The sequence below is a fragment of the Mirounga leonina genome, unplaced genomic scaffold (genome assembly GCF_011800145.1).
Source record: "Mirounga leonina isolate KUSES-001 unplaced genomic scaffold, KU_Mleo_1.0 Mir_152, whole genome shotgun sequence".
NCBI classification, from domain to species: Eukaryota; Metazoa; Chordata; class Mammalia; order Carnivora; family Phocidae; genus Mirounga; species Mirounga leonina.
In genome coordinates, this window is record NW_023270380.1 from 10,575,741 (window position 1) to 10,597,629 (window position 21,889).

Sequence of the window (21,889 nt, forward strand, 5' to 3'; positions counted from 1 at the left end):
TTCTAGAAGTGAAGAAACCTTGCCTGAACTCAGGAATAGAGCAAACGTCTTCTAGTTGTTTTGTTTTTCTTGTCCATCAGCCTTTAGTGAGAGAAAACCTTGTGAAACTTATTTTTGACCAGTCTGTCCATGCACTTCTCTCTTAGAATAACTGCACAGAAGAATTTTAAACTTGAATAAATGTGGCTGTGTAGGTAATCCTCCCTGCTGGAGGGGAAAAATTATCTCCATGGTTTTAGAGTGTCTTTTGCTTTAGATAATGCCCAAGGTATTTACTTCAAGCAAATTCGGTACGGCAGTCTACAACACTCATCCTGTTACTCTGTTTTCTCTCCCTCATCCTCTACACTGCCCCAACTGCACGCTGAATTCTGGCTAGTTTCCTTTCTAAGTAATGTTCTCTCCCCTGGATTTTTGTCATCTTTTCCATTTCTCTAGCTCCTCTCTGATCATTCAAACATATACAGGAATATGGATTTTATTAAATTATTTTAATTATAAAAAATATTGTAAGATTAAAAGCATAAGTATAAAACTTTAATATAAGATATATTGCTTTAATTAAAAAAAAACACAACCCTTTCTTTTAGAGAAATTTGTTCTTGGAAACTAATACCTAGTATGACTTAATCAACTGAAAACTATCTTCTTAATTCCGTAAATCTGTTTGAAGGCATTTGAACACCAGATCACAGGGACTAGAATAACAGCTATTCACATATTCACATTCTCATGAATGGTTCTTTTTAATGTAATTATGGGATTTCAGATGTACAGCAACGTTTCCAAAAAAAAAAAAAAAGGCAAATGGATAAAACATTAGCTTTTTGGCACTTGCTTTGCTATGGACTGAATGTTTGTACCTCCCTCCCCCGCCCCCACATCCGTATGTTGAAATTGAGTCCCCAGGGTGATGGTGTGTGGGGGTGGCTGAGTCAGGAGGGTGGAGCCCTGATGATGGGACTTTAGTGTCCTTATAAGAAGACACTGGAGGGAGATGAGCTCTGAACCCAAACGTGCTGGCATTCCCTCAGACTTCGGGTCTCCAGAACTGAGAGAAATAAATGTCTGTTGTTTAAGCCACCCAGCCTGTGGTATTTTTGTCAAAGCAATCCAAAAGAAGACGTGCCTTTTGATAACTAAAAAAAGAGTCTTCTCGGACATCAGTATGATGACTCAGAGCCACTAACTAATGTTTTTGTCAACTGTCCCCAAGGAAAAGACATTCTTGCCTCACAAAGAGCCAAGACGCTAGAAAAGGAAACACGTTTCTTAAAGGAACAGAGGAGAGTTTTTTGGCTTATTTGTTGTCTTTGTGACAAATAACACGCTAAATTCCAAGAATAAGGAGCTGAACGTTTTCCTCTTTTCCTTGATCAGTGCCCAACACTTGACATTTCTCAAGCATCCTCTTCACATAGAATATTCTCTCACTACATAATTCTGTAAGACGTGCCAGGTGAGAAACATCTGCTTTCCACGTGTTGGGGTCACTGTGGCTGGCTCCCCAATAAAAACCTCAGTCTCAGTCCAAGCAGTTGTAATAACACAGTCTCTGGCATGACCTGTGTGTCTGCAGCGTGGGATGAAGTGGGGGGAGATATGGAACCAGCCCTGGGATATGACCTTCACTGACACTGCATCTCGAATATAATGCCAATTGTTCCGCAAACAAACCACTTCTCAGAAGAATCCAGGAGCACCTTCAGGAGCTGAGAATAACCCACAGAAAACTGCCTTGCTCTTTTATAATTGACAAGGTCTGTGGAGAAGAGAGTAATTTCTGCGTGACAACAAAGAAAGTCATTTCCAATTCCGTCCCGCGAGAGAAAAAAGAAAACAAGGTCAGTAAATATTTATTAAGTACTGTATGAGTTTGCTGGATTGCCATAATAAAATACCACAGATTGAGTGGTTCAGACAACGTGGAAATTTATTTTCTCATGGTTCTGGAGGCTGGAGGTCTGGGATCAAGGCGTGGACAGGTCTGGTTTCTTTGGAAGCATCTTTCCTTGTAGAGGGTTGTCTTTTCCCTGTGTCCTCTCGTGGTCTTCCCTCTGTGTCTGCATCCTAATCTTTTCTTCATTAAGGACCCCAGTCAGATTGGATTAGGGCCCTCTAGTGGCCTCATTTTACCTTAATTGCCCCTTTATTTTTTATTTTATTTTATTTATTTTTAAAGATTTTATTTATTTATTTGACAGAGAGACACAGCAAGAGAGGGGACACAAGCAGGGGGAGTGGGAAAGGGAGAAGCAGGCTTCCCGCGGAGCAGGGAGCCCGATGTGGGGCTCCATCCCAGGACCCTGGGATCATGACCTGAGCCGAAGGCAGACGCTTAATGACTGAGCCACCCAGGCGCCCCTTAATTGCCCCTTGAAACGTTTTACCTCTGAATACGGTCACATTCTGTCTCCACAAAGTTTTTCCTCCTAATTCAACTGGCCAACGTAGTCCACAAACCTCCCCTTCCATTTAATCCCTGTCTTTTGACCCAGGTAAATGCTTTTATTATCTAGATACCAGTCACAAATCCCAATCCAAGCCTCGGTAAAACCATGTTGTATTTATGTCACCTTATTCAGCTTAAGGGTATTTTTCTTCCAGTTCCCTGTGCCTTGATTTATAGGTAGGTGCTTTTAATTGCAAGCACACTTTCCAAATTATTTTCTTATTCTCTTAGGCTGAGAATTATCAGTTATTTCCTACATTTCATTTCTTCTTCCCGTCGCCCCTATTAACTTTCATGGTAACAAGCTGTACACTTTCATCTGAGTCTTTTTTCATTCTTCTCTCAAGCGTCTCTGCTTTTAGTCCTCTCAATCAAATTAATGAATCGTCTGCTAACCCCAAGCCCTCTGGTACCCCTCCCTGAGCAGAAGCTCGCTCTTCTGGTATCCTCCACTAGGATCCGCTGCAGACGTATCTCTGAGCTTGACGTTGAACACAAGACAGCTCTACCGTCTACAGCCACATTTCTTCTCACACGTGGAAACTGCTAATTTTCGACCACAGGGAAGCGTGGCAGAAACAGACGGCCTGTCTGAGAGACCCCCTGGTACTCAGCATCTCTTGTTTGGAATGACCTTTAATAGGAACGAGGACAAGAAAAATACAGCGAAGCACGGAAAGCTCTGAAAACGCGCGTGGAGACCTCTACGAACACCGGACGTACTGTTGTTTGCAGCATTATTTATGGTGTGGTTGTAGTATCTGGGCGCATTCACAGCTATTGATGGAACCCAACTGTGCTTCTCCGGAGACAGAGCAACCCAGAAAGGAAACTTCAACATGGGCAAGAACAATAAATATCAAACTTTCTGATCTAAAATGTATAAATACAAAATATGAGTCACTTCAGGAAACGTCTTAAGAAAATCCACAACCGCACGTCCACGGGTAGGTGTCTGGGGTCGACGGTGCTAATCTTCGGAACACATCACCTTAGATCCAGCATGGTTATTTTTATGTCTTTTACCAACACATGTTTGCATATCTAGGTGAGAAAAAAATTGGTTTTACATCATAATGTTTACCCTGGTTCTCTGCAGAAAGGGAATATGAATTTCCTAGCTTAAAAACGTTCCTAATTTTGAAAATGTTTCCGATCAGAACAAATAGAATCGTATTTATTCATTTCCAACTGAAACACACGTACAGACGTTGCCAAGTAATTGTCATTTTAAGTAGATTCTAACTTCAAAATAATGTTTCTCTGACGTTACCACCAGAGAACCACCAGGCAAGCATTTAGAAAGAAAAGATGTAGTCAAATAGTGTTTCTTTGGGGCTATACATAGCTAACCAAGAAGTATGCTTACAGTTTTCAGTGTACTGTTATGAAAAAATTAATCTGGCCACATCGGGCAGAAAGAATTTATGAGACACTAAATATCATTTTCTTTCATTGTGCTTACTTGGGGTCTGAGGAAAACTGCATTTCCTTAAGTATCACAGAGAAACATTTAGAAATGGAAAGGTAACTTTATGCACAATCAACTGTGCTACAGAGAAACTGGTATTCTCTTGTAAATAAAATGATCGTGCAAAGAAATCAGAAGTAACTACAAAGCTTGATTAATTTTCAGGATAAGAAAGCCCCAAACTAAGCACTTCAGTGTTTTATCCCATATTATACTGTTACTGTTTCTCTCCTTTAAGGAGAAAAGAAAAAAGGAAGAGGTGAAAAATAAGTATCTGTAAAAAAAAAAAAAAAAAAAAAAAAATAGCCAGCGCAGTCTACTCACACTGAACAGCCTGGGGTCCTTGGTGTGTGGATGAAAACCCTTCTTTTTACAAGCAGAAACCTCGAGCATGCCAGCGTTGGTGAGTCTGAAAATGCCAGTGCTGTTACAGGGTGGAAACAAAAGGAATAGAAATTTAAGATCATTTGGCTTTCCAGGGCGAGCAGGTGGGGGAGGAGGGGGAGAGAGAGGGAATCTTAAGCAGACTCCACGCTCAGCGAGTAGCTCGACGCAGGGCTCGATCTCATGACCCTTAGCTGAAATCAAGAGTCTGACGCTTAACCTACTAAACTGCCCAGGCGCCCTCCATAGCGATCTTTTAAACCAATTTTGCAACCACTGGCCCAGAGCAGAGAAACTCCCGAGGGGCCAAGGCGAACTCCACGCACCTGCTGGGCTGCAATGGGGAAGAGGGGCAGCTGAACTGTCCTGTGAGACCGGAATGGAAAATGGAGGCCCCGTGGGAGGAAATCACAGGTGGAAAATATTTCTACTTTCTCTAATAACACAGACACTGTTTAAAGAAACAGCAAATATTTGTCAAGTGCTAACTGTGGGACCAGGCACTATGCTAAGCCCTTTCTACACATCAGCTTCTTCACATCAATCCCGACGGGTGGTGTCAGAGATAAAGAGACTGAGGCTCATAGTGGTCAGGTATCCTGCTAGTCACACACCATTTGAGGCTGGAGGCAGGATTCCACTCGAAGTTTGTCTGACTCCTCTGCTCATAATCACTCTCTCACAGTCATTGTCTCCCAAACCTAGAAAGGCTTTGGAGGTCATTAAGCTAAGGCTAGAAATTTTCTTACAACAGGAGAATCACGATCTCAAAAGGCAAACTGAAATAATATCCAGTTTATCCACTTGGAGATCATGCTCACTAAGTAAAGAGAGCCAGTAATTCTACTATGAAAGGACCTTAAAAACCAAAAGACTGCTGAGCTATCAGTAAAAGGGAGCTGGCTGGCACCAATCTCTGCTTCCCAAGGGCACTGGGTGCCTGCCTATCCAAGAGCCACCACCTGCCACGTGGACGCACTTGAACCCAGCAGCCCCAGACAACGCCTCACTTGGACCCCATCCACAGGTACACTTACTCTTTATGCTTTGGTGAACAAACAATGGCAATAGCCTCTGGCAGCATGAGCTGATAGGAACAGTGAGTGTGAAGATCAACACTGGACAAGAACGCAGTTTGGGTCGGGTGTGTCTATAAACAGAAAAGAGGACAATCTTATTGGAGGAGTTGTCTTAGCCGAGGCCACAGCCCATTCGAAGAGAAATCTCTCGTAATTGGCTTTTTCTTTTTTACCGTCATTAATCAAATCAGGATTTTAAAAAATACGTTGCTGACATAATCCTTCCCCTCATGCACCTTGGGAATAACCATGACTTTGAGAAGAGGCTCTTGGAAGTGTTCATGCACTTTCTGCTTATTAGAACAGACAGAACTCTTCTCATCACAACGCAGCTAGGGGATGCTTCTATTAGCATCTCAATTTCACACACAGGATCCCGAGGTTCCTTTAAGTAACTTGCCCGTGGTCACACAGCTGGTCAGGAACACAGCTGTGATCGGAAACACAGAGATACTTTATACAAAACCATGGACACAAAAGGAATGCTTTCAATGAATTTACCACATTTTGCTGTGTGTCCTTTTGTGGATCATCATTCCCTACAAATGGGAGAACAGAATTCTCTGGGTTGTTGGAGGCGTTTGGGACTCATCTCCTACAGTAAGTAAATACCCATATGATGAGAAGGAATGGGAGATTATAAATCGAAAGATGTGTCTTCCAGGTTTTTGGCTATATACAAGCTTGTGTATACGAGAGACAGATCATAGGTACACACTTGAATATGAAAAATACCTGCACCCAACATGATTTTAAAATTCACAGTCAACCCCAGTTACCCTTGAAAAAGGAATGTGACCACTTTAAGCATGAAACCAAGGTCCCCGGCATGCACTGTCTGGGTCCTAGGCCCATCGCTCATTGGCTGTATGATACTAAGATTAACCTCCTCATGCCCATTTCATCAGCCATAAAATAAGGACAGTAATCATTTTCTTCATGGGGTTGCTACATTAAAATTAAATGAGACAATCCATGTAAATTCTTAGAATAGTGCCTAGCACAGAAAGGAATCAAAATCATTCCCTGTGTTATTGCTGTTGTTATTTTAATATCATCTTTTTTTTTTGAGGGAAGCAGGGGGAGAAGGAAGAGAGAATCTCAAGCAGACTCCCTGCTGAGCATAGAGCCCCACGTGGGGCTCGATCTCATGACTGAGATCGTGACCTAAGCCGAAACCAAGAGCTGGAGGCTTAACCGACTGAACCACCCATGCGCCCCAATATTGTCATTATTAACTAAAGGGCACGGCTTCATGCCTTTACACGTAACTATGGTCTGCTAAAGAAATGCAGGATATTACAACTCATTTCCACTTTATTTAACAGATTTAACAGAATGAAAGTAAAAGTCATTGATATCTATTTACAGAAGTTACGTATTCTGTGAGGAAAAAGTAACTCTTGGTCTTGGTCTACAAAGATGGAGGTCAACTGAGGACTGGAAATTACCCTACCTTTTATTTTATTTTTTTATTTTTTTAAATGTTTTATTTATTTATTCATGAGAGTCAGAGAGAGACAGAGAGAGGCAGAGGCAGAAAGAGAAGCAGGCTCCCCGCCTAGCAGGGAGCCCGATGCGGAACTTGATCCCGGGACCCTGGGATCATGACTTGAGCCGAAGGCAGACGCTTAACCGTCTGAGCCACCCAGGTGCCTTTATCCTACCTTTTAAAACCCAAAGCTTTAGTGAGGGTATGAGTAGGAGGGTCTGACTGCCTGTTCATCTGATTCAATGCAAACCTTCTGTTACTACATAGAACTGTCTATGCCTCGGTGAGAAAGTAAGAATTGCTCAATGGGACTCCAGCGCTGTGGAGGCGGCAAGCAGACTGTCAAAGAGACAAATCACTCTGCCTGTCCATTTATTTGCAGACTGAAAGCACATTTCTGCCAGGAGGAATCACTGCTACTCAGATAATAATAGCTCTTCCATGGGAAAATGGCGCTCCCACCTCACGCCCTCGATGGAAATAAAAATGACCATGACCATGGCCAGGACCATGATGATGAGGATGGCTGCAGATGTCATTCGCTCAGGCACTGAGCAAATCACCTTCCATGCATTACCTCATTCAACTCTTACAACAACATGAGAAAAGTGCTATTACCATGCCCATTTTACAGATGAGAAGACTGAGGTAAGCACAAGAGTAAATAATGCCAACGTTCAGGGAGCCAGTTAAGCTAAGTCCACATGCGAATCTAGCCCTATTTGATTCTGATTCAGCCCTTCTTTCCTAGGACTAGCTTACATCTGAAAAAAAGCTAGCTCTGGAATGTGTTGCTACTATTATTCAATAAAAAAAATCACAAAATGTCATTTGCAACCATTAAAATTTAGAAATACAATGTTTTAGGGTTTGCATCAAACCACAATGATTTGCCATGGTGAAATAAACAAAAAGCAAAATCCTGGAATTCTAAAATTTTGCCAAATTCATCATCTAAATGACTTAACTTCACTATTGCATATATTATATACACAGGCCATAAAGGGAAAACCTGTTTTTAATTTGGGAAATGTTTTATAAGATAAACTAACACTGACTCTTCGGTGTAAGTATAATATAATGGACTGTCATTCTTACTCAGTTTGTGTTATAATTTCTTTGCTGCAATTTATTTTGCTTTAAAATACACCCCTGTTACAGAAAATCACATTAAACTACAGAGTGCCTTTAAAATTCAGCAATTTCTAAGCACCCACTAAGGCACATTACTTACTGTTAAGTAAAACAAATAGACATATGGAAGGTTTTGCCAACTCTTCGTCATCAATCATTTCTTGCGTTTGAGAGGTGGTTTATAGTTTTCAAAGGGCTTTCACACTTGATGTCTTGTTTATGGCTCACACAAATCCAGTGAGGGAGAGAGGGCACTCATTAGCCCCAGCTGCTCAATGCGGCACCTGGAAGCAAGGAAGTGACGAAGAACACATAGGAACCTAGGTGGAGGGGGCGCCTGGGTGGCTCAGTTGGTTAAGTGTCTGCCCTCAGCTCAGGTCATGATCTCAGAGTCCTGGGATGGAGCCCTATGTCGGGCTCCCTGCTCAGTGGGGAGTCTGCTTCTCCCTCTCCCTCTGCCCCTCTTACTGCTCATGCTCTCGCTCTCTCTCTCTCGCAAATAAATAAATAAAATCTTAAAAAAAAGGAACTTAGGTAGAGCTGAGACTAAAGTCTCTTCTACCTCTGAAATGATGTAACACTAAGTGCTTGCCGATTTTGTGGGTAGGGAGGGATGGGGCCATCCAAGCATGTGTTCTGCCCCTCTCTCTGCAAGGGCTCTTGAATTCCTCCTCATTCTCTCTGAAAATCTTGGCCATCATCCCATGATAGTGGGATGATTTGTCTCTACCCCAGGTCCACATGTACAAGACTGAATGGAAAAATGTCCCCCAGACAGATTAAACCATGGACAGGAAAAGTAGAGCATCATCACCAAAACCAATGGTGTTTTTGAGTTCCTAGAAAAAGATGTCACGAAATTCACTGGCATTATCTCATTTACTGCAGACCACTGCAGGAAGTCAATTATTATGACGTCTGTTCTACGGATGATAAAGCTGATGCCCAGATTGTTTACATAATTTACCAACATTTCTGTAAGGAATTTTTAGCAGAACTGAGATTTAAACTCATGTCTTTTCATTCATGCCAAGCCTTTTCTTGCTCCTATGATGGCCCAGTAGATGTTGGAACCCAATATTTTTGGCCCCACCACAGCTGTTTGTACAGTGATAAATTCCTCCTTGGCCTGGAGGGGAGATGCGGAAGAATGTATGGTTCCTGTTTAATATATAAAAACATCTGTTTCAAAGAAACATTTTCAGCAATTTTCTTAAAATAATCTACTTTTGACCCATGGCAAAGAGAAAGAGAACATTAATAATGGTCTCATCGAATTAGTTAAAAATCTGACTAGGTCTCCATTAGACTCTATAAAATCATCAAAGCAAGTCACCCAATTTCCAAATGTTTCTCTCTTTTAATGTTGGATGGTAAGAAAAAAAGCATAATATAAGCCTGTCCAAATCCAGATCTGACCGTTTTAGACATGACCTAACATTGAAGAGAATGCTTTAATATGATGACCTTTATTCCACCTGAAAAAAAATCAAGAAGAAACGATTTAAAGGAAGCTAAATTTCCTCAAGAAGGAAAACGGCACCCCACGGAAAATATACTGAAAGCCAAAGGTCACACGTACGTGGATCCATCCCAGTGTGAGGAGGCCATGTTGGTCCTGAACGCCAAATAATTCTTCCACATTCTCCACGTCACAGTAGTCCGGCCCCGCAGACTGCTTTGGCACAATTACGTGGGTGATAGTAAATTCATTATGTGTCTAAAAAACAATCAGCAAAAAGAATAACAAGCATCTGGGAGAAAAAAAACAAAAACAAAAGACCACAGCCTGAGCTGGAAGTACAATGTTTTGCTGTAAGACTAGAGAGTGCCCCACCATCCACATCCTCAAAATCAAAGCCTCACACTTAAAAATGGATAATCTGCCAAAAATCTGAGAGGTAGCTCTCTGGACCTCAAAACCTCTTTTCACAATAGAAAATGTATAACAAATAGGAGTTCGCATCCCGGGCTGGTCCATGATCGTTCAGTTAATAAATAATGTCTTGATATACTACATTTGCAGAGGAAAAAAGTCCGAACAAAATAGCAGCAGGCTTATTTGGAGGGGGAGATACTAGTTAAACGATTTTGTGGCTTTACTGAGGGACATTTCTAAGGTTTGTGGAGGTTGATGGTCTCGTTTTTATTTTATTAATGATACTTCATTTCACGTCCAGACCTAATTTTCCTCCTGCCACCGGGGGAACTCACTGAGATTTTCCATAAGTAAGGTGATGTTTTGGGTTTGCATTTAGAAAACGAAAAAGGAAGAACACATTGCTCCCTTCAGGTCAAGGGAAGAGTTGAAGGAAGGGGGCTGAGAAGAGGTGATAGGATGCTCAGGGAGGAGCTGCTGGTACTGGGAGGGGCTGTCCGCCCTCCACAAACACCCCTTTCTCTCTGGTCTAAGGGCTTTCCTGCCCCACTGAGAATTAGTCATCTGGCTGGTTCTTCAGAGGCATCATGTGAGAAAGGACTATGGCTGTTGGAGGCTACAGAATGCCAAAACCAAGCGCAGTGCCTGGCACATCTAGGTACTCAGTACATGTCTGTCCGATGAAGGAACGAATGAAGGAATGAGTGAAGAATGAATGAATGACTCCATCAATCAATCAAACTAGGTACCACATATGGTCTTGAGGAAGCATCCAGAGCACATTGCCCCTGAAGGACAAACAAGGTGGCTGAGGGGAGCACAGGGTGGGTCACACTCCTGTGTTGGGTCATCTGTGCTTCCTCTCTCCTGGAGGAAACATGAAGATGCAGAATGGGAATACGGTAGGGACACTGTGTGCTGAATAGAACGTATTCGGTTAAGCAACAGTTCCCAAGCTAAATGTTTAGGGTGGAAAATGCGCCTGGACCCAAGTGACACCATAAAGGGCACCTTCCACAAGACATTATTTAACCTTCTTGCAACTAGCAAATTAAATGCATCTTCTCTCTGTGGCCCTCCTTCTATTTTGACATTGTCTTTCATCACATATTTCTGATAAAATCTTCCATACGTAAACAGGACCTGTGCCGTAAGATTTCAGCTTGTTGAAACTCCTGTCTGCAACTAAAAAAAAAAAACAAAACCCAAACAACAGAACCCTAGTTTTATTCCACATGGATCTGCAAAAGGGTGACGAGATGACACTTGCCTCAGATCAGAACAGGGAGTGAATTAGATAAATATATGGGAAACTAACAATTGCAATAGAAATCTAATTTAGAAAACTAGATGGCTTTGGAAATCTGGAGACCTATAATCCATCATTTTTCCTTTTTAAAAAAAAATTTTATTTATTTATTTGACAGAGAGAGAGAGAGCAGGTGGGGAGGGGCAGAGGGAGAGAGAGACTCTCAAGAAGACTCCGAACTCAGCACGGAGCTGGACTCGGGGCTCGATCTCACGACCCTGAGATCATAACCTGAGCTGAAACCAAGAGTCGGATGCTCAACCGACTCAGCCCCCCGGGTGGCCCTAATCCATCATTTTTTTAAACAAAGGTTTACATGTGGTTTGATTCATTCTTTACAACAAGTTTTTACGGTATCCCTAAAATTTTACAACCCATTTCCTGAAAGGACCATTCCACGAATAATGACAGTGGTTTTGTGTTCATTGATCTAGGTAAAGATAACCTCATAATTTTTGCAACTGTTAGGATGCGTTTATTCTGTTCTGCTTATGACGAGAAAGTCATGACGACTGAACGTATCGTGGGCAGAAAGATATGAAACAAAGGGCATACCAGTTTTCCACAGAGTATTCCACAGGTTTCTATTCCTCTGAGTGTGTTAGATTCTGCCAGCAACAGAAATCTCTGGCAAAGGTCTCTTGATAAAACTACACACCGCAGTCCTTCGACCACTAAATCTAAGAAACAGGAAAGGCAGAACAAGCTAAAGAAACAAATCTTACATCCCATCCATCAGAGCTGTTTTTGGCAAGCAACTGCAGGGCCATCGAAACATAAAAGATGAAATTTTCAGGTGCTCCACTTTCTGTATTTTATTTTTAAACTCTTTAACAGTAAGCATCAATGAGAAGGAAGGTAAAATTCCGCTTTGCCTATAAATTGTCTCATGAACAAGCGGGGAGGCACCAGCATTTTAACACCTTTGCACCTTAGATCAACTGTTTACACGTATGTGTGAGGTTTTTTGTTTTTTTTTTTTTTTTTTGTGGCACAAAGCAAATACACTGCTAAGTGCCAAGGTTGCAGAGCATATATCTCACAGACCGTAAGACATAGGAGAGATGCTCTTCACTGTGTCTTCCACATGTTACTTTATGTCTTTATGGGAGTTGGTGATGGTTAAATAAGAGCACCGTTTTCAGGAATAATTCGCGATGGGGTAATTTATAAAGCGGTTGCCTACCACAACTCTTTTAAAATAAATGGAAACAAGACGCCATCCGACAGGGTCTGCGTTTGGATTTGGGAACTTGTCGGCGGGGATGGAGCCGCCCCCGAGCAGCCCTAACTGTGGGCAGAAGCACATAATCCACCTGGAGGTTGACTACCTGTGTGAGCAAGACCCTCCTGGGGCAGGTAAAGGCGAAACATTGACGTTTTAAGCCGAGGTCTGCGCCAACCATTTTCTCGGCATCTTCTTTCCAGTGTTTAAGTGTCCACCTTTAAGATTCAGGTGTTTCTTGGTAGAAAATACAGGAAAGAAAAAAAAAATGCTCGGAATTCTCTTTTCAAATCTCTGGCCCCATGACCACATAAGGGCCCCGTTTATGAGAGAGTTGCTGCTCTAAGGGGGGGGGGGGGAAGCAAATTGTGCTGCCTGAACGTTAGGTTACGGCTGCGGGAAAGCCGGATGGCACTGAAATTCACACCACACCCTGCCGCCGCGCTACCACAGCGGATAATGGGAAGAGGAGCCCTGTCCCAGCCGTCGTGGAAAGGAGGCTCGGTCAGAAGCGCGGCCGGGCCTGGCAGGGAGGCCGCCCGTCACTTACTGTGCACGGCGCTCAGAGCGGCCGCGGGCTTTAAAGCCCGGTTTACGGGAGGTGAGTGCCTGGCGTCAGGGGCCGCCTCGCTCTTAGGAGGCTGGTCTGCGAACACATTCAGCAGGGCACTGTTCCGCTGCGCGGACAAGCAGGACAAAGCGCTCCCGTCAATCTGCTCCGCCAGCGCCGGGGTTTCCTGGCTTCGCATCTGACCCCGGGCTAATTCCTGCTTCTTGAGCTGGTCTTCGAAAAATAGGAACTGCTCAGACTCCAGCTGCTGCTGGCGCATCCGAGCCACCCGCTTCCTTTCGGCCTCGATCAGGCTCTGATGCTCCAGTTGTTTGAGAATTTCCGCCTTGTATTTGTTCTGGAAAAGGCACCAGCCAACTGGGATTAGACATTTAACTTCCCCGCTTGCCAAGGACAGAGAGACACAGACGCTGCGGTGCGCGTGCAGGGACATGCAGGTGACAGCGAGGGAAATAAGAAACCATCACGGCAAGAGCCCCTTAGTCTGATCAAGGCGGCAGCTCCACGTCCACTCATTATGTTACCGGGGGCAGGCCGTGACAGTCACGTCCCCTCCATTCCCCTGCGCGTTAGAAGAATATTAGAAAATCAAGGTCACGGTTGGCAGCGTGGCCTGCCTCACCGATAACCAGAGCAAAGTATCTCGGGAACGGTTCTATCACCCTAGACCTCACTGGCCAATACAGTAGCTGCCAGCCCTGTGGGCTACTTAAGTTTAAATTAATTCAAGTCTAATGACGTTAGACATTGAGTTCCGCAGTCCTGCCAGCCACCTTTTAAGTATCACCTGGCTGGCGGCTTCCGCATGGAACATTTTTCTACCATGGGAGGAAGTTCTGTTGGCCGGTGTTGCCCTAGAACCTCTTGCCTTGGACTCTAGAACTCAGACTGCTGGAACTTTACAGAGAAGGGGGAACCCCTAGGAAACGGTTCTCAAAATGGGGTCCAATCATCTCCATCAGGACGAGTCAGGAATTTTGTTAGAATGAGGATTCCCAGGCTCCCTAGTCTTAGAAAAAAAAATCCAGGCATTATTAGGTCAGAGAATATAAATCTTTAATAAGCTCCTCAAATGGTTTTGATTAAAAGTCACTTTGGGAAGGGCAGGGTGGGGGACACAGCTTACGGCAGCAGTTTGGGGGTGTGCACGAATCCCCCAGGGTCTCGTCAGAAGGGCTGATTCCGACTCAGCAGGAGTGGGGGGTGGCCTGAGAGTCTGCATTTCGAACAAGCTCCCGATGATGCCCGTGCTCCCTATAGCAAGGGCTTACTGATGGGCATGTCCATCTCTCCTAGGCATAAAGGCTGCCACTCTATCTCCACACAGATTTCTCTGTGACATATACTTCGGGACACTGTTGCCCACTGGGACCGAATTGGTGTCATCAAAGGCAGACCGGGCTGTTCCTCTCTGGGAGACCCTGAGGGGACGACCACACGCACACTGCTGATGGGAAGGAAGACTGGCCTGGGCCTTTCTCTCCTTTGCCGTTGCTTTGTCTGAACCTCCAAGAGCATTCTCATCTATCATACTTCAAGTCAAATCCAAATCATCCATAGCCGTACTTGAGGCAACGTTCAGATTTCAACATTCCCTCTGTCCCTTGGTCAAAACGCCGCACTCAACCCTGACTTCCAGCTACGCCTACAGGAAGCCCGGAGGTTCCCGGGGCCACATTCAGAGTTCATGAGCCTGAACTCAAGCGAGAGCCAGCACAAGTGACAATTTCAAAGCACATAAACACACAGTCCAACAAAAAAAGCAAAGCGATTTTTATAACATTGCTGAAGACATTAAGAGTTTGAGTTTTGAACTCGAGGTCCTAGAGATCAATTTTTTCTCTTAATGCCATTCAATCTCTTAGACATCATTATCATTGTCACTCTTTATGTAATAAGGATGCAGAAGCCACCATCCATTGGTGATACGATTACATTTCACTCATATGTTTAGCTATTATTCCCTCTCAATGTAATATTGACTGTAAGACTGAAGAATCGAATTCACATTTCCAAGGCCTGCATAATAAGGTAAGTCAGAAACTATGTACTATTCTCCCTATCTCCCACTGCCTCTGTTCATCACCAAAGAGCAGTCATCTGCCTCAAGGTTACAGGGGCCAAGAGTTGGTCAAAAAGCTCCATTTAAATTCACTGTAGGAAGTTTATTTTCTAATGCATTACATGATTAGATGTTGCAGGGTAATAAAAATACCACATCTTTGGTGCAAGTGCTTAACCCGTATATCAACATGAATTTTTTATTGGTTTTACATCACTGCATCTTTAATTTTTAATTTAAATGCACAAGCCATTCGAAAAACTCACATGAACATGAAATTAAAAAAAATGTTTGCACAGAAAACAGTCATGAAACAAATGTACCAATTGAACTTACTTTGCTTTGCAAATATTCTTGGTATTCGATGTTATATTTCTTTAAAAGGTCCTTTTTCAATTCATCTGTCCTTGGGAATGCAATCTCCTTCAGTTTCTTTTAAAAATATATATATACATATTGATTAGTGGGATTCTCAGTATAGTCTTTCAGATCATCAGCTGAGAAAGAAAAACAACTTGTATGTGTATTAGAAATCAAGACACAAGTAACCAAAGATGATGGTGGACATATAAACCTCTCCTTGCTATGGCTCCGAAACACAAATTTTCAGTAGGGAAGGGAAAGCATTATCCCTCTCGTAAGACCTCAATCGACTCGGTTAGATAAGCATTCCGTCTAGGTAGGCACCCCGTTTTTAAGCAGTGGGTTTGTAACTGCACATTCCACTGTATGCAAATGCTATGGCATCATAGTTCGAAGCGACGCTGGAGAACACGGTAGGTAGGGATTGCTAGGCTTGACTGCAAAAAAAGAGGCTGAGGCACTTTGTATACAAATACAGATTCCTAGGCCTCCTCCCAGTTCCCCTGAATCAACATGTTTAGAGAAGGGGTCGGGGGATCTGGATCTCAAACAATTTTCCTGTGATTCTTCTTAGTGGACAGAAAATCTGGGAAATCTGATTAAGTCCAGTACCACCCTCCTTTTCAGAGATGAGGGAACAAAGCCCTATAGAGATTAGAAGTACTACTAGCTAGTGGCCCCATTATGACTAGAATCCAAATCTGACTCTGGCCAGGCTCTTCCACTAAAATTTCTTTTCTCTTAATCTTCTGCCATCCATCCATCCATCCATCCGTCCATCTATATTCATCCTCCCATCTATCCATCCATCCTCCCATCCTCCCACCCATCCATTTATTCAACAAGCATAAACAAAGAAAATGTATATGCTTTCAGAAAATGGCTTCCTATGAGAAGAAATAAGAATAAAACTAAATCAGAGTAAAAGAGTCAGCTTGGCAGAACATACAGAACAGCCTGAGTTTGAATGAACAAGAGAATTCGGTGGAAAGGCTACACAAGGCATGGCAGTGAGTGCCCCTTCAGATAAGTGTGTATAGAAATTTTTAAAAATGTAGATGACCATTTGACACAATCTGGGTTCTTACAGGCAGCCTCAGGCCAGACATAGTGGTAAGAGAGCCTCTTGTCCATTATATGGTCAAGCATCTTCGGAGAGTTACTTAAAATTTCATGGCTTTGTATATACCGTGTTATCTTCCTCCATATATAAGATCAACCAAACTACTTAACACAGATACATGGGAAACATTTTAAAAATGTTATTTAAAAGGATATATATATATATATTCTCAGCTAAAAATACTTGAAGCTCTATCGGCTGCCAAGGTTGACGGTGAATACAGAACTTTTCAGCAAACATCTTCCTTTTCCTTGAGACTATTTCAAGCCACCCCTTACCCTTAAACACTTGATTACGCCGTAGGCTAGCACCCCACAACACCTTCATAATATCCTGCTTTTCTGGGTACTACAAGAAAAGAACTAGAACTTTGGGGTCACCTTAATAATCAACACTGATTTTCAAACACTTCTGAGGTTCAGAACTGTATGGAAGAATCAAAACCCGCCAAAATGACTCTCAAACAAATCCGGGGAATTGAACCACCTTTCTTGCAATCCCTGGGAAGAACAGTGAATAATTCCTTCTTCTCGCCACAAAGACATTGAGCACATTCTCGATCTTTTTATTTTCTCCCCCCTTCCAGTTTCAATTAGACATCCCACACTGGCTCTGGAGCAATGATTAAAGGTCCAAGAAGAAATCGAAACATCTTGGCTAATGGAATGAATTTTCTGTGCTCAAACTCTCCAGAGGATGAGATGAAGGAAGGGAGGAGGAGGAGGAGATCAATAATGGAGACATGTGGAGCATTTGACCCCCGGGGGGAGAATCGACCTCACAATACCTTCATAATATCCTGCTTTTCTGGGACTGCACATTGCTGGTAATCTCGATGGCTGGGAAGCTTTTCTACAAACAAGCTAGGAAAAGAGAAAGCACATCCTTAGCATTATATGACAGGAAAAGCTCAGCGATGGTTTCTTTTTTTCTTAAAGATTTTATTTATTTATTTTGAGACAGAGAGAGAGAGAGAGAGAAGGCATGCATGAGCAGGGGGAGGGGCAGAGGGAGAAGGAGAGGGAGAGAAGTAGACTCTGCTGAGCGCGGAGCCCAGTACGGGGCTCGATCTCACGACCCTGAGATCACGACCTGAGCTGAAACCAAGAGTCAGACACTAAACCAATTGAGCCACCCAGGCGCCCCTGTCAGTGAAGGTTTCTAATACGAGAACGAAACTCCTTTTCAAAAAGGACGTGCTTAATACATTATTATTTAGCCTATATTCATTCCATCAGCCGTTCCACCAAAGGCTGGCATGAGTATGATTTTGGCATTACAGGGAAGTAAGCTCTGTGGACTGAGCGCTGAGGCTAAGAGGGTCAGGATGCTCCCTAAGAGACCATGTCAATTTGGTCCTTCTTGGGTCCTGGGTGCTTGATCCGCCAGAACACTATCTCACTCACGTATGCTGCTGGCAACACAGAGGATCATGTAAAAATGTTAAGAGTTTAGGAAGATCGGAGTGGTGGGGGGTGGGAGGGATGGGGTGGCTGGGTGATAGACACTGGGGAGGGTATGTGCTATGGTGAGCGCTGTGAATTGTGCAGGACTGTTGAATCACAGATCTGTACCTCTGAAACAAATAATGCAATATATGTTAAGAAAAAAAAAAAAGAAGATAGCAGGAGGGGAAGAATGAAGGGGGGGAAATCGGAGGGGGAGACAAACCATGAGAGACGATGGACTCTGAAAAACAAACTGAAGGTTCTAGAGGGGAGGGGGGTGGGAGGATGGGTTAGCCTGGTGATGGGTATTAAAGAGGGCACGTTCTGCATGGAGCACTGGGTGTTATACTGAAACAATGAATCATGGAACACTACATCAAAAACTAATGATGTAATGTATGGTGATTAACATAGCAATAAAAAATTAAAAAAAAAAAAGAGTTTAGGAAGATCAATGTAATCTCTTCTTACCGTTGAAAAAGACTCAGAGGACCACTGATGAGTCAGGAGTGCCATGGTGTCTATGTGTCTATATCGAAAATTCTTTTTTTTTAAAGATTTTATTTATTTATGTGTGTGTGAGAGAGAGGGAGAGGGAGAACGGGGTGGAGCCGAGGAGCCCAACGCGGGACTCGATCCCAGGACCCTGGGATCGTTACCTGACTGAAGGCAGACGCTTCACTAACCGAGCCACCCAGGTGCCCTGATATCAGAAACTCTTAACTGAAAATTCACAACTAAGAGAAATGACAGTCAGAATCCCTAGTGGATGAGGAGGTGCTAATTAGGAGTTCATTATTTTTCATCACTTTTTTGAGGAACAAGGGACAGCAGAGGTAAAGGGAAATCCTTAGACCAAACCAGATGCATCACTTCCACGTAAAATGAAGATTTTGCTTTCACAAGGGCAGGGAATTCTGGGTTTCTTTTTTTCTTACTGAAGTATCCCTAGCCAGTAGAATAGTGTCCAGCTAATGATGTGTGCTCAGTAAATATTTGTTGAATAAACGAAAAGTCCTTCCTTGATAGACCATGATGGGCTATAAATACTATTTAAGATCAACTAATACATGATACCTTATAATTATTGGTGTCCTCTCACAGATCACACGTGCTCTCATCATGTGGCCTACAGGGGACACTGGGTTGGTAAAATAACTCATTTCTTGAATGAGGAAGTTATGGTTTAAAGAGGCTACAGAAATTGTTAGTTGCCTAAAGTAGCTATTTTTTATAAATAGAATAAAGTCACAAATGTTTGGAGTTGAAGAGAGCTTAGAGAAGTCTTCCATTTGGAGATAAGAGAGACTTCTGCCCCTACGTCTTCCATTTGTAATGAGGAACTGAGGCCCACGGGGGATACGTGCATTGCAGATTGTCACGTGGTTCACGACAGAAGGGAACTCCAACATTCCCGTGACTCGGTAATGTGGACAGTGGAGTGGTCTTTCGCTTAACCACACTTACGACCCCACAGGAACGTGGGCAAAAAACACCAGCAGAAGGCAACACAGAAATATTAGCAACTGGTGACCTAGAGTTCAGAAATTAAAGTTTTTGGAGAATGTGTGCTATCAATTCTGCCCAACAGCTTCCGATTTCATATTTATTGTTAGCTCTCTAGAAACCAGTGGTTTCCCCATGTAGGCTGAGTGTTGCCAACTGTCCAGTTCTCAGATGTTCTCAGGTTAAGTCCCCAAGTGAACGAGGGAGTCAATCATCATGTGACTTTTAATTAAGCTAAAAGTACGGGTTTCAGGTAGCTGCTTTCACTCAACACTTTGGAAGCTCTTTTATACCTAGCACTATTACACAGCTAAATAAATTGACTCTTTTTTTTTTTAATAGATTCTATTTATTTGAGAGAGAGAGTGTGAACGAGCGGGGGCGGGGGGCAGAGGGAGAAGCAGACTCCCCACTGAGCAGGGAGCCTGATGTGGGGTCGATCCCAGGACCCTGGGATCATGACCTGAACTGAAGTCAGTTGCTTAGCTGACAGAGCCACCCAGGCGCCCCAATAAATTGCCTTTTTAAAAAATACTAACTAGGGGCGTCTGGGGGTGGCTCCATTGGTTAAGTGGCCGAGTCTTGATTTCGGCTCAGGTCATGATCTCAGGATCCTGGGATCAAGCCCCATGTCAGGCTCCAAGCTCAGTGGGGAGTCTGCTTGAGATTCTCTCTCCCTGCCCCCTCCCACTCTCTCTCTTTCTCAAATCAATAAATAAATCTTTAAAAAAATACTAACTACAATGTGAAACTGCTACTTTCTATCCCTGAATCAGATCCTTCCTATAACTGCCAACTTACCGCCCCGTCCCAACCTATCAAGTCAAATTTTAAAACCGTTAATGGTCTGTTCCAGGCGCTGGTCTGTTCCAGGCGCTGTGGATGGAGCTGCAATATGGTTCCTGCTCTCACAAAGCTGACATTCCTGTGGGGGGAGGACAGCATAAAACAGGACATTCTCTTGGTGAAGAGTGCCAAAGACAGGCACATGCCCGTCACTACACAGGGCTATTGAGAGACTTGTTCATGTCCCTGAGGCTTGCTCCATGCCTGAGCCTCAGAGCTGGTGTGGGGATGCCTTTGAATACATTACTTGGTAACCTAAAAACGTGGGACAGTTAATGCTTTTGGAGATTGCAAAATTGGTCTGAATATGAAAATATTCCTGAAGTCCAAACCGTTTCACTAAAACAGCATGTAAATATTTTCCCATTTTGAAGACCTCCCAAACAAAAGACTTACGTTATAAATTTGTTATAAAGGACAAAGGCATTTTCCAAATTTCCTTCTTCCAAATACACTGACGCCATTCTCTCCATCTCTACTCCAGATCTAAAGTAGCGGCGTGGGGTGATATCTTCAGTGATGGTGATATTACACCCGAGCTTGCTGAGGGCACGGACTCGCTCCTCTGGGCTGAGGGAGACATCCGTATGGTCAGGCAGAGCAGCTAACTTTTTCTGCAAAGCAAAAATGGAACCTCTGAGTAGAAATAAGAAATGAACAGGACTGAAATTACAGGTGTATTTTCTGCACTAAATACCCGACACCAGTCCCTAAGGAAAGCATTTCCTAAGAGTTAATGATACCATAAAAGTGCAATCTTTGTGCAGAAACACATGGGCCAGACACCAAGAAGACATGTATCTCTAGGATAGACACACCTTTGTGTTGGGGGCAAATCTCCTTTAGGGTTCAGGGTACAATTATGTGGCAGTTCCTGGGTATGCAAATGCTTTAGGTCATTTTAGGTAAAGTATCATTGACCCTTATGTCCTCATGGATACTTCCATTCCGGCTCACGTGAAGCAGACCAGCAGGTGGACTCTTGTCTGGGGAGGGCTCACATCATGCTCCTCTGAGGGGTCTCCAAGAGGTGGTCTGCATTCAAAAGTTACTCTAAGGATTCAATGCTCTTCCACTATAAATATATCCAGTTTAATAAGAAGCTTTTAGGACCTGTTTTTTCACCAAGTGAACAAAACCTCACCAGTAAGTCCTTTTCAAGGATACCCCCTATTTCTTTTTAACATAAAAAGACTCTTAGACCTGCACATAATAATTATAGTACATTAACAGGCACGGTTAATTAGTCCCTGACTGAGAAAATAATGAAAATCATTACTAAGAAAAAGTCAGTGATATTAAGACATACATTTGTACTTTATTCATAAAAATAGCATCTGTACACATTTGGGAAAACACAGAATGTAAGCATTCAGGATAATTATTCAATGATTCAATGAAAAGCTCAGTGCTTTGGAAAGGCAAAAAAGTCAACAAATCTTTTTTCTGTTGAAGGCCGGATAGCAAACATTTTGGGCTTTGCAGACCCTAGAGTCCCCACCACAACTACTTAGCCCTGCCGATGTGCAAGCAGCCACAAACGTA

The 21,889-nt window shown here is 43.1% G+C and overlaps 1 protein-coding gene across 3 annotated transcripts in view; it reads right to left on the reverse strand.

Moving 5' to 3' along the window:
- Positions 1-3,161: 3,161 nt before the first annotated feature.
- Positions 3,162-21,889, reverse strand: part of STAMBPL1 (STAM binding protein like 1) — a 46,767-nt gene continuing 28,039 nt past the window's right edge. Inside the window, exons 3-11 of one of the 3 annotated variants that reach the window (XM_035008557.1) lie at positions 20,741-20,958; positions 17,332-17,407; positions 15,395-15,490; positions 12,976-13,333; positions 11,756-11,880; positions 9,595-9,732; positions 5,345-5,457; positions 4,248-4,347; positions 3,162-3,496 (exon numbers count right to left, since the gene is read on the reverse strand). In XM_035008557.1, coding sequence (XP_034864448.1) covers positions 3,440-3,496; positions 4,248-4,347; positions 5,345-5,457; positions 9,595-9,732; positions 11,756-11,880; positions 12,976-13,333; positions 15,395-15,490; positions 17,332-17,407; positions 20,741-20,958 — 1,281 coding nt within the window. In that variant the 3' untranslated portion in view covers positions 3,162-3,439. Of the gene's footprint in view, positions 3,497-4,247; positions 4,348-5,344; positions 5,458-5,622; positions 5,817-8,112; positions 8,297-9,594; positions 9,733-11,755; positions 11,881-12,975; positions 13,334-15,394; positions 15,491-17,331; positions 17,408-20,740; positions 20,959-21,889 lie in introns of those variants that run through there. The other 2 variants (XR_004679875.1, XR_004679876.1) reach the window with 2 other exon arrangements.